Source organism: Chiloscyllium punctatum, chromosome 2 (genome assembly GCF_047496795.1).
Source record: "Chiloscyllium punctatum isolate Juve2018m chromosome 2, sChiPun1.3, whole genome shotgun sequence".
NCBI lineage: Eukaryota > Metazoa > Chordata > Chondrichthyes > Orectolobiformes > Hemiscylliidae > Chiloscyllium > Chiloscyllium punctatum.
In genome coordinates this window covers 146938187-146951548 of record NC_092740.1, presented here as the reverse complement: position 1 = coordinate 146951548, position 13362 = coordinate 146938187, and the positions used below count along the sequence as shown (strand labels likewise).

The following is a 13362-nucleotide window of genomic DNA, read 5'->3' as shown; positions in this document are numbered from 1 at the left end:
TTTCTTCACTATTCTTCCTACCTGCGACTCTACCTTCAAGGAGCTGTGAACCTGCACTCCAAGGTATCTTTGTTCAGCAACACTCCCTAGGACCTTACCATTAAGTGTATAAGTCCTGCTAGATTTACTTTCCACTCCTCAGCCCATTGGCCCATCTGATCAAGATCCCATTGTAATCTGAGGTAACCTTTTTCGCTGTCCACTACACCTCCAACTTTGGTGTCAACTTGTTGAAATATACAAGATTCAGGGGGGGCCTTGACAGGGTGAATGCTGAGAAGATGTTTCTACTCCCTTTGTGGAGAGCTCCCCTGTGGCAGCTCACTTTGTCTTGTTTGAATGTAATTTGATTTTAAAAATCCTCAATACTTTACACAGGTTTCATCAAACTAGATGAATTTAGTACGTTTAATGAAAATTCCTAACTCTTATTTCTGGTTTTTCATAATAAAAAGCGTATTTTTCTTAAATCTTCCATAATAAAACTAAGTACTTTAAAATCCAAGTACATAATTTATTTCCATCTGTTCCCATCCCTTCTTTGATTCAGTTGTTCATAATATCAGGTAAGTATTATCCCTTATATTAGCACTACAGCATCAAAATCTTCCACAAATGTTCCTCCCTTTCCTGATTCCTGAATTCCATTTTCAGTCAAAAGATGTGCAGGTTACGTGGATTAGTCATGCTAAAAATTGCTCCACAGTGTCCAGGGATATGTAGGCTCGCCGAATTAGCAATGGTAAATGGAGGGCTATGAGGATGGGGTGGGATGCTCTTCAGATGGTCGGTGCAGACTTAGTGGACTGAATGACCTCTATCTGCACTGGAAGGATTCTAAAATTCTATGATACAATCTCTCATTCTCCCAAACAGAGCATTAACTCATTTATTTTAATTTAATAGTTTTAATTATATAAAATGCTATAAAATGAAATACATTTGAATTGAATGAATTTGCTTATGTTACCCCTCTCAGTTATAATAAAATCTGGCTCCCTGCAACAGTGTTTAAAATCTACAACTCCAAGATTTTTGCTTACACAGAATTTGTTATGGAACCCACAATTCATCAGCACTTTTCAAGACATCAAATCTTTTCAAGAATTTTCTTTTGTGATACTTGCAGATATCGATTTCAGATACTGGAAAATAATAATTTAATTTGGTTTGTTAGTGGTGCTTGCTTGGTATCAACTGCAATTTTCCTGTTCGTTCAGTGACTGAAACAGACATTTGATTGATTCAAATAATTTTTACTTCAATGTGAAGTAATCATATTCATGAATTTAACAGATACTAGTTATCAGAGTCAATCACAATTTGTGTACTTCCATGACTGTAAATTTTATGGCATCATGTCTTACAAATGCCTCAGATGGGCTTGATGAATGATTTTCAACTTAGCTCGATATCATATTTAATTAACTAGCTATCAACTTTTAAAGGAACAATTCTTACAAACATTAGGGGATCCTTGGGCATAACTAAAGATCACCACTTTTCATAAAAACCAAAGTAAAGGATAAACTATGCCATTTTTACATATTAGATATGCATGAATAAAGTATGGTCACAATGAATAGATTGTAAATACAAACAAGAAATGTTGCAAAACACTGATCACATTGAGCATCAGCTGGGAAAGGGAATGGCAGGGCTAGCACTTCAGGTCATTAAACCTGCCTTTAGAACCAGTCTCTAGCAATCTCAGTTGTACAATATAAGCCTTAAAAACAGTAAGACCTGGCTTCCTTAGCAAAGCAAGTTTAAATCCATTTTTGAAAACAGATGTACTTGTATCAATAGACTCATGTCACATGAAACTCACATAGTCAAACCCAAATATATTTTAAAAATCTAAATATATTATTTTGCATAAAACATTTAGTTATAACATTTACAGCTATAAGCTAATATTCATCCTTGAAACCCAAGACTGTATTTAGCATAATGCATATTCACTTTAAGCACTATTCAGATCAAAAATGTTTTTTTAAAAATTACTTAGTTTAGAGAGTTTTAGTGCATTAAGTGCGAAGACCATAACTCATCTTGGAAAATCATTCAAAACCATCTACAACCCCAACGAACGCTGAATCCATTCAAATCTCACAAATACTGTAAACTGCAGCATCACAAATATTAGAGCACCAGCATTTGAAGAGAGATACAACGAAAGACCTTAGAACACAATGTAAAATGGTTTGTGCTTTTTCCATGTTGGAACAACAGTAGTTAAACCTGCAATAAATGCTCAAACTCCCAACTGAGGATGAAGCAAAGAAGCAGTTCAGTACTCACTACTCCAAAGGGCAGCTCTTGGTGCAGAGGGTCATGTGGCAGGAACTGGAGTGGCGCAGAAGGAGGAAGGGTAGGTGGGTGTGGTGATGGAGGATAAGTAAAACCACCAACAGGAAGATGTTCTCCCAGTAACTCCACCTCGTTCTCTATCCTTTGTAAAGGCTGACAAAAGATTTGGAGAACTTAAGTGTTGTTTCTATACTCATCCATTAGTATGACATTCTACCTGTTGTATTCAAACAGTTTTCAGTATTGCAAATTTTTTCTAATATTTCAAACCAAATAGGCAATTAACAAAAAACAAAACGGGCATTGATAATTCAAAGGCAGCTTACATGATTATACATGGAAATGAGAAACAATGAAGTTATGCTATCTTCTGCAAGATGTAGCACTTCATTCTACTTGCACAAGCATCGAGGAGGGACTAATATATGCTGAAAAGCTGCACACACACAGCATCTTGCATACATACAACTTTAGATCATTCCATGACACTTGCAATGAAAAGATTGATCCCAAAACAATACTCAGAACTAATCTGTTTAAATTAATGCTACTTATACTAATTTGTTTAAGTAGCTGAGCTTTTTCAAAAATTAAGCATTGTACACTCTTTCAAAAACCTGTCCAATACCATAAATACTCAAATACCACTTACCGACCGTGACTGTTGTGTTTGGAATGGTACAAACTGGCCCGGTGGTGGCACGTGAGGATGATGGTGGGGCGACAGATGTGGAGGGTGCAATATAAAGGGATCACTTGAGATAAGAGGAGGAAATGCAGCATATGAGACTGGCAAATGTTGTACAGAACATGCCTGGAGCATCTGGAGGGGATAAAAAAGATAAGTTAAACATTTCAAATCACCACTGTATTAGAAAAGATGTTACAGTGTCGGGAATAAATGAAATTAATAACCATCCAGGTTTCATTCTTTCTACTTAACTTTTCAGTTGAACACATCACTCTTGTGACAGAGAGAAAGGAAAATAATTAATCTCAGCAGGTTACAGGTGGAAAGCATACCATAAATAAAATATAGTTAACAGAATTAAAATATAAACAAATAGTTAGGTTTGGGAATTCTACCAAGCTAATTTTGCACAGCTCAAATCATATAGTGGTAGGCAGTGCCTGATCCTGTAAACTGCTAAGCCAACATACCTGCGAAATCCAGAACCTATCATTTCAATATCAAAACAAAAGGCCCATTTCACGACATGGAGAAACTCTAAATTTAATTTAGAAATTCCAGTTTTGTTTGTACATTTTGTCTGATTTTAAGTTGATGAGCTGGGAGCATTAAGGAATGTCAAATCTTAGATGGAAATACATGAATGTAGGTCCAATAACATTCATATCGATGTTTAGCCTTCGAATGAGCAAATAGTGCCAATCACATTTACATGTCGCAAATTCCTTTCCACTTTATTCTCTTCCTCGGACACTTATCAAACTTATCTTGAATGCTGACATAGTTTCTCCCTCAACCATTAACCTTGCAAGGGAATTCTACTCCTTATGAATGCCTGTAAAGATGCCTTGGTCTAATTCTAATTAGCTCACATTAATCTTGCATTCATGGTCCCTTCAGCCTGAGCATGCTACCTCATCTTATTGTTTCATTATCTTGAACAATTACTATATAATATTGGAAAAAAAAAACTTTTCAGAGTCTTTCGTTGAATTCATATTTGCTGAAACCGTACAGAATCCTAGTTCTAACAGGTCTCTTGTATATAGGTTCATTATTAATTCTTGGCTTTTAAGTTCTACCCTTGACAATAACAACTTGGCTTCCACTTCCAGCCTTTTCAACCACAGCTGCTGCTTTTAGTGGCTTGTGAAATTGTACTTTAAAACTGCTTTGTTCATCCACCGTACAAAGCTTACAGGGCGACCCATATCCACAGGTCTGGTTACCGCGGCCCGAACATATAAAAGGGAATGTTCCAGAACCAGGGATCAGGAGGCTGCCAGGAAGGTACATTTCCCATCTAAATGAATGGGTTTGCACTCATCCGCGGTTTTGGGCTTCCTCAGTAGGTCTTGGAACGTATCCCCCGTGGGCACAGGGGGACGACTGTATTTCCATTCAGGGTACAGTTAGTTTTATTTTGAAAATGCATCATCTCACGTTTACTTGCATTGAATCCCATTTGTCACTTTTAACAAACAACTCTGCCCTCTTATCAAGTCCATGCAGATTTCTTTGATCTGCTACAAAGGTAGCTACACCTCAAATTTTGGTCTTTTCTGAAAATTTTAACATCATTCTTTCTAGGCCCAATTGGCCACAGAACAAACATGTGAACCCACTTTCAGCCAATCTGCAAACCTCCCCTTGCTCCACTGTTTCTCACTTTTTGAAAGCAATTTGAACAAGTTTGCTCAACTCTCGACAATTCCTTAGACCTGAATGTTCTCTAATATACTCACAGATGATGGTACCTTGTCAAAAGTTTTCCTATAGTCAAATAAGGTACACCAAATGTATTTCCCAAAACATTCTGTGACAACCTCAAGCAATCTAGGATATGTAACTTCTTTAAAAATTTGTGCTAGCAGTTTCTAATTACTATTTCTTTACTTGGATACAGTCATTTAATCCTCAACTCCAGATAATAACTTGACTGGCTTTTAAATACTTTTAAAGGTACCACACTGCCCATTTCCAATTTCCATGAACTCAAGGAGAGCTATGAAGCATAATTTCTAGACTTTGCAAATTTCTTCCTTTATCTTTCTCCAAACACAACTGGATCTTGCTACTTTGTCTATCTTTAATCAGTTTACTAAGTATTTTTCTTTCATCCATAACAAGAATGTTGATCTTTTTTCAATCTCCTCTTAAAATCTTTTGCTTTAGTAAAGGCTTATACAAAATATTGTATTTTAATCATCTACAAATAGACAATTATTCTGTCTGTCGGTCCTAACTCACTTTCTTTGCAATCCCTTAACTTCCAGCAGTAATAGGGCAGTCAAGCACCTGAGACTGTTCAGATGTGCTTCACTGGTTTTATGATGTTTTTTGAACATGTTCCCTCTCAGTCCTCCTGAGCTTTCCTGGTCACATTTTTTTAAAAAATTCCATTTAACTATTTTTCATTATCTTTATAATCCTGCTTCACCCTTTTTCACTACAATTGGTTTCTAACCTTTACATTTACATCCTAGGACCATGGATTTAGATTGCATACAAAGTTCTAACCTACTGAATAACTGGTGCAAAGCGCAAATAGGGTACTATGTTATATCAAAATCCATAGTTTTGCCATAATTCAAAATGTTAGAGCTTGGCATTATAAACCAATGATTAAGAATATCTGTGAAAACATACAGAACCTCCTTATTTCATTCAACCATCGTTAATAATAGAATAACAATCTTAGCACTGACCGGAGGTGGTACGCTGCACACAGGATAATGTTGCCCACTAAATACAACTGAGCACCCTGGAACTTGTTGCGTGTTACATGCTGGGATGTGTTGTCCTGTGCAAAGCGGGATTCCATGTGGTGCTACAGTAGTAACAGTGTATGAGACAGGAACCGCACCCTGGTGAATCTGCACAGTAACACAAACACAGAAATAGTTAGCATTCAGAAACTGAAACAAAAATGGTTAGAGTTCAGATGCCTTTTAAATGCTGCAATTGTACTAGCCTCCACCATTTGCTCTGACACACACACTATCCTCTGCGTGAAAAAGTTGCCCCTTAGGTCTCTTTTATATCTTTCCCCTTTCACCCTAAACCTATGCCCTCTAGTTCATGTTGGCTCAAATAACAATTTAACAAAAAACTGGCAATGCAGTTAATTGTGTGCAAACTAAATGCAACAAAAATCTGAGACAAAGGGGTAATGAGGAGTAAAGTCTTGAGAAACCATTTAGGAATGTTTGAGCAGCTGTGTGCTGAGAGGGTTCTTGTTCAAGCTGGTATAGTTTCATGAATTAGACAGTATAAGAAAACTATTTTCAGCTGTCACTTTCTATGTTACTATGCATACTGAGTCAGGAGAGGAATAATATTTCCTAAGCAAATTTCTGTGTAGAAGCACCAGAAAACTTTTCCATAATATTGCATTTCACAGCAGAGAAGTTGCACAGTGGTTGACCACATGTATGATCTCTCAAACAATTAGCCACTTCTTTTGTTCATTCAAGTGAATGTGGGCTTTGCTGGCTTGGCCACTTTTACTGCCAATCCCTAGTTCCCCTCAAGAAGGTGGTGATGATCTAGAAATTTTGAAAATCAATATTTCTAAACCAGTACAGGGAAAGTCAGAAGTTATAGGCACAGAGAGGGGCTGATTTGTAAGGAAGGGTGAGGAATTTCTACGTTCTATTAATCTTCAGTTTATACTTAATTTATCATTACTCTTGTAGTATTAAGTAATTTCAAAGTAAAATCTTTAAGTATGGCAATGTAGCTTGGCCATGCAAAATATCCAATGTGGGAGCTATAGACACTTCTCATGACTAAGATGAGCCCAAGTGTATGACTGACTACACAAACTTGAGCTCCAGCATCTAAGAGCAGAGAACTACTCTGATATCATGCTTAGAGAGCTGGTCTCATCACACGTTGGGGGCAAACTAGCAGCTCGGAGATTGCTGACAGAAACAGGGATGTAGTGCACGGGTCCCCAGAGATACGCTCACTAACCACTTTCCTTTTCTGGATATTGGTATGGTCGATGGATCCTTGGAGGAGTGCATCAACAGTGAATCCTGTGGCATCACAAGTTGTCTAGCTATACAGAAGTGAGAAAGGAGAGTGCAATTCCAGTACTGATAGGGGATTCTTTAATCAAGGAACAGATAAGTGTGACCTTGATGCAATTCAAATACAGTATGTTGTTGCCCTGACACGAAAATCAAAGATGTCACATAATGTTACAGGGTATCCTCTGGGGTAGGGCAAACAGTCATAGGTCATGGCCCACGTAGTACTAATATCACACTTAGCAAAGTATATGTAGTACTGTAATCAGATTTAAAGGCATGGAGTAGAAAATTAGGAAGGAGGATCTCTGAAGTTGCAATCTTTGGATATCTGCCAATTAGCTGAAAATGTGTTGCTGGAAAAGTGCAGCAGGTCAGGCAACATCCAAGGAGCAGGAGAATCGACGTTTTGGGCATGAGCCCTTCTTCAGGAATGGATCCTTGGAGGAGTGCATCAACAGCGAATCCTGTGGCATCACAAGTTATCTAGCTACCTTCCTGAAGAAGGGCTCATGCCCGAAACGTCGATTCTCCTGCTTCTTGGATGCTGCCTGACCTGCTGCGCTTTTCCAGCAACACATTTTCAGCTCTGATCTGCAGTCCTCACTTTCTCCTATCTGTCAATTAGATAAACAAATGAGTACAGAAACCGGAAGATCTGCGGTTTTGCATCCATTAATGACGATTGAATGTTAATTTACAGGCTTTGTATAAATTTTAAACCAAGCAGTTGACTCTTATTCGTGACAATGTGGTAAGAAATGCACCAGTGAATGGCTGTCACCTATGCATAGCTCATGAATGTTTTCATTCAGTTTGCAAAGAACAAGGCTCTGTATAGTAAAATATGAAGCTTTCAGTACATGCCAAGTGCAACACATTGATTGACAATGTAAATATTGTCGGACTGGCAGTATAAAATTTGGTTGCCCTTTTGAATTGAGTATGCTTGTCCTGGTAATGCATGAAAAGCTTTGACAAAACGTGCCTTTATTTTAAGCAATATTCAAAATCCGCAATTCCAAATGATTACTCTGAAAGTTCACCTCCAAAACAGTTATCTCTGTATGCAAGGCTGAAAACACCAAAAGATAATGCAATGCTTTTCCCCCCCCTTTACTTTTGCCTTCTCCGAAACCATGAATCAGTATAATCCTCTTGATAGCCATAGGTGAAACTGTCCTAATATTTTGAGAATCGCCACTTTTGAAGAATCACAAAACCAAATTTAGGAGTTTATCACTGCAAATACATAACACTGTGACTTTACAGTAGAGCTATGTGGATACTTTTACCCAATGTATTGTATCTGGTTGTTTAACATGGCTGGTTAAAAACCTATGCAGTAAGCCTTGGTTTATTTCTCAGAGATGCTGAATAATTTAATTCAGAAATTCCCTGTGACATTCAGATGAGAGTTTTAAACTGACCAATGGATATCAAATTAAATAACGAGTTAAGAGTGGCTCAAATAAGTCCATTGTCAGAATAGATCACAGGGAGTAGAAAAAGTTTTCTGATGTTGAAGTTCAAAATAACTGTTGCAGCAGTCTAAGACATGTTGCATTATGTTCACTGTTTCCCTGATCTAGAATTGTTTGATTATAACTGTGGGAAATACTGGATGCTTGATGTCTTTCTGCTAACATTCCTTACCTCGATAAGAACAAAATACACCAAAAAATTGAAGAAGTGGAAAGAATTGAAGATTTCAATAAAATTGCAAGATGATACTGTATGCTCAATGAGCATCTAATCTCCAAATTTAGCCCAAATATATGTAGTGTTCAAAAGAACATAAGACATAGGAGCTGTACTAGTCCATTCAGACTCTCAAGCTACCCCCACCATCCAATAAGGCCATGGCTGATCTAGTCAGGCTGGAGTAGTGGTGCTTTTCAGCATCTGCAGTCATTGTTTTTACCTTGATCTAGTCAGGCCTCAACTCTACTTTTATTCCAGGACCTTATTGCCTTCAACTCCCTGATATTTGAAAAATCTGTCAACCGAAGTTTGTGTCACATATAGACAGGGTGGTTAAAAAGGCGTTTGGCATGCTTGTCTTCATTACCCAGTCCTTTGAGTATAAGAGTTGAGAAGTCATATAGAGGTTGTGCAGGACATTGCTAAGGCTTTTTCTGGAATACTATATGTCCAGTTCTGGTCGCTCAGTTATAGGAAAGATATTATTAAGCTAGAGAAGTTCAGAAAAGATTTACCACGATGTTGCTGGATGTGTAAGGTTTGAGTTATAAAGAAAGGCTATTCAGCCTGGGACATTTTTCACTGGAACATAGGAGGTTGAAAGGTGACCTGATAGAGGTTTGTAAAATAATAATGGGGAGAGATAGAGTTAATGGTAGTTGTCTTTTCCCTAGGATGGGGGATTTCTAGACTAAGTGACACATTTTCAAGGTGACAAGACAGAGATTTTAAAAAAGATGAGGGGCAAATTATTTTATGCACAGGGGTTGGTTTGCATATGGAATGAACTTCCTGAGGAAGTGGTGGATGTGGTACAATTACAATGTTTAAAAGACATTTGGAAAAGTACATGAATAGGAAAGGTTTAGAGGGATAAGGGACAGGAGCAGGCAGGTGGAACTAGTTTATTTTGGGATTATGTTGGTCATGAACTGATTGGACCGAAGGGGCTGTTTCTGTGCTATATGACTATGTTCAGAGATTAACTAAGCTCTAGAAGAAAGTACATTGAATCTTAGTTTTAAATTAAAGTCCCTTATTCTGTCACTGAGTGCTCTTTGAGATTTGCTCACCAGTGGATAAATTTCTCAGTATCTGTCCTGCCATGCCCCCTCAGAATCTCATATGCTTCAATAGGATCACCTAGCATTTGGCTGCACCTGTTCAGCCATTCTTGGTATGTCAACTCCTTCATTGATGGAATTAGCTCAGAGAATCTCTTTTGAACGGTCTTCAATGCTGTGTACCTTTTCTTAAATACCGGGACTGAAACTGTGCACAGTACTCCAGGTACACCTTCACCACCACCCTGTACAGTTGTTACAAGACTTGTTTTATGCACAAGAACACTCAGATCCCTCTGTACTGCATGTTTTTGAAGTTTTTCTCTGTGTAACTAATTGTCTGTTTTTTGATTCTTCCTACCAAATGCATGACCTCATACTTTCTTACATTAAACTCCAATCTGCTAGGTTCACTGGGTAAAACCCTATTTCAATCCCCTTGCAGATTCCTTGCATCCTTGTCATGACATGTCCTCACATTTATTTTTACAATGTCAGCATCTTTGGATACCTTACACTCAGTCCCCTCCTCCACATCAATAATATAAAAAGTAAATAAGTGAGGTCAGAGGACTGATCCTTGCAATGGCCTACTAGTTAGTTAAGTATTTCCAATCTGTGAACAAACTACTTATCCATTCTGGCTGCCGTCTGTGTGTCAGACAATCCACAATCCATGCTAATGCATTACCCCCAATATTGTGAGCTCTTGTGCAATATAAGTCAAGATGACTTATGAAAACCCAGAAGAGGTAACAAGTTGGATAGATAGAGGAGAAGCAGTGAAAGTAATATGTCTGGATTTTCATAAGGTGTTTGATAAGGTATCAGACTTTCGGCTACTGAAAAGAACCCATGTTGTTGGAATTTGCATAAAGGCAGGTATAGAGAAATGGCCAACAAACAGAAGATAAGAAGATGGGATAAGGGGGAACCACAATTATTTACAATATATATTGATGACTCGGATGAGATGAGTGAATGTGCTATAGTCAAATTTTTGGACGACAAAAATAAATGGGAAGGCAACTGTGATGACAACAAATGTTTGCAGAGGGATATAGACAGATTAAGTGAAACGACAAAATCTTGACAGATAAAACATTTAGAGGGAAAAGGTGGGGTCATGCATCTTGAGTTTAATGTTATGTAAAAGCAGAAAGACTGCAGAAAACTACAGAAAGATTCATAAGTCCTCATTCAGGAATCACAAAGCATTTGCATCCAAATTCAGCAGGTTATAGGGAAGACAAATAGAATGTTATCCTCTATTCCAAAGAGAATGCAGCAGAAAAATAGGGATGTCTTGCTAAAATGATACAAAGAACCAGTCTTCTATGAACAAGAATGGATACAGTTCAGAGAAGGATCTCTAGGCTGATACCACCTTGGGAGACATCATCATATGAAGAATAGGTAAAGTAGGCTGGCCATGAACTCACTGTGATTTAAGAAAATGAGAGGCAACCTTAGTGAAACATATAGGATTCTTAGAGGACCTGACAGGTTTGATGTGGAAAAGGCAGTTCCACTTGTGGGAGCGTTTAAGACTCAGAATATGGGATCACACATTTAAGATTGAGATGGAGGAACTTTGCTCAGAGCATAATGAATCTTTACCATGGAGGACTGTTGATGCTCGAATGTTATGTACATTCAAGGCTGAGAAAAACACATTTTTAATCAATAAAGCAATCAAAAGATCATGGAGGAAAGGCAGGAAAGTAGTGTTGAGACTCATCAGATCAGTCATGATCTTATCGAATACCAGAGCAGACTCACTAGGATGAATAGACTACTTCTATGCCTATATCTTATGGTCTTCTATCTCCTTCCCTTCTTTTACATGGATGTCACATTATGACTTTCCAATCCATTGGAACTCTACAGTAATGAATGACTGTATCAGAATGACACAAACAGTGCATAGAAGGAGATAGATTGGTTAAGTGGTAGGCAAACACTTGGTAGATGATATATAATGTCAGGTTGTGCACTTTGGCAGGGAGAATAGAGGAACTGAATGTTATTTAAATGGAGAAAGACTGCAGAAAGCTACAGCACAGTGTGATCTGGGAGTGCTGAAGCATAAATCACATATATCTAGCATTCAAGTTCAGCAAGTAATATGCTGACTTTTAAGTCTGGCTAAATATTGAAGTCTTGCTGAAACTATAAAAGAGGGTGGTTGGACCAAATCTAGAATGTGGTGAACAGTTTTGGTCTCCATATCTCAGGAAAAGTGTGCTGGCATTGCAAGCAGTCCAAAGAAGGTTCACTTAATCCTGGGTATTCAGGACTTTTGTACGGGGAGAGGTGAAGTAGTTTGAGCATGTATTTATTGGAGTTTAAAAGAATGAGGAGAGACAGTGGGCAGCACGGTGGCACAGTGGTTAGCACTGCTGCCTCACAGCGCCAGAGACCCGGGTTCAATTCCCGCCTCAGGCGACTGTCTGTGTGGAGTTTGCACATTCTCCCAGTGTCTGTGTGGGTTTCCTCCGGGTACTCCGGTTTCCTCCCACTACACAAAGATGTGCAGGCCAGGTGAATTGGCCATGCTAAATTGCTCGTAGTGTTAGGTAAGGGGTAGATGTAGGGGTATGGGTGGGTTGTGCTTCGGCGGGGCGGTGTGGACTTGTTGGGCCGAAGGGCCTGTTTCCACACCGTAAGTAATCTAATCTAATCTAATCTAATCAGACCTTATTGAAACATACAAGATTCTTGGGCTTTTGACAGGGTAGATATGGAGAGGTTGGTTCTCCTTGTGGTACACAGTATAGCTCCAGAGAGCATAATCTCAGATTAAGGGTTGCCGATTTAAAATAGAGAAGAGATTTTTTTGTCAGAGGATAGTGATTCTGTGAAACTTTTCACTGCAGAGAGACAATGAGGCTGAGATAGACATTTGTAATGAGATCGTGAATCAAAGATTATGGGGAAAACACAGATAAGTAGTGTTCATGATTATCAGATTAGGCATGATCTCACTGAACAGTCGAGCAGATTTTATGGGTCAAATGGCTTATTTCTACTCCTACATCTTATGGTCTTATAGACAGGGGAATCAGAATGAAATAGCATTGGAGAGATAATGTTGAGCACCACTGCCAGCTGATGGAAACTAACAATGGCTGAAATGTGTGGGGTGGTCTTCATCCTTTTGGTTTCATTTTCTGCATCTTTAGAAGATTATGGACTCTTTGTGTGTCTTTTTAAAATTAATACAAACGTATCTCGAAGACCTTGAAACACATGAACTCTCCTTATACTTTAGCATTTTGTCATTGCTATTTGTATAGACTGATTAAATTTATAAACATTTGCTTAAAAAAAAACTGTGGGTGTGACTAGTAGGTACATGAGAGAACCAGTTTTATCCTAATAGAGTCACAGAGATGTACAGAATGGAAACAAACCCTTTGGTCCAACCCGTCCATGCCGACCAGATATGATGAAAGTCTTTCCCAAAAGAATGATTAAAATTAACAACCCTTTAAATAAAAAGGATACACTACTAATTATTACTTTTGGGAAATGTTGAATACCCTTCAGT

At 38.2% G+C, this 13362-nt stretch overlaps 1 protein-coding gene across 7 annotated transcripts in view; it reads right to left on the bottom strand.

Moving 5' to 3' along the window:
• Positions 1–13362, bottom strand: part of LOC140491490 (E3 ubiquitin-protein ligase RNF38) — a 399192-nt gene that overhangs the window by 28170 nt on the left and 357660 nt on the right. For all 7 annotated transcript variants that reach the window (XM_072589767.1, XM_072589776.1, XM_072589784.1 and 4 more), the window contains 3 exons: positions 5713–5880; positions 2966–3136; positions 2305–2466 (listed from right to left, as the gene is read on the bottom strand). In XM_072589767.1, coding sequence (XP_072445868.1) covers positions 2305–2466; positions 2966–3136; positions 5713–5880 — 501 coding nt within the window. The remainder of the gene's footprint in view (positions 1–2304; positions 2467–2965; positions 3137–5712; positions 5881–13362) is intronic.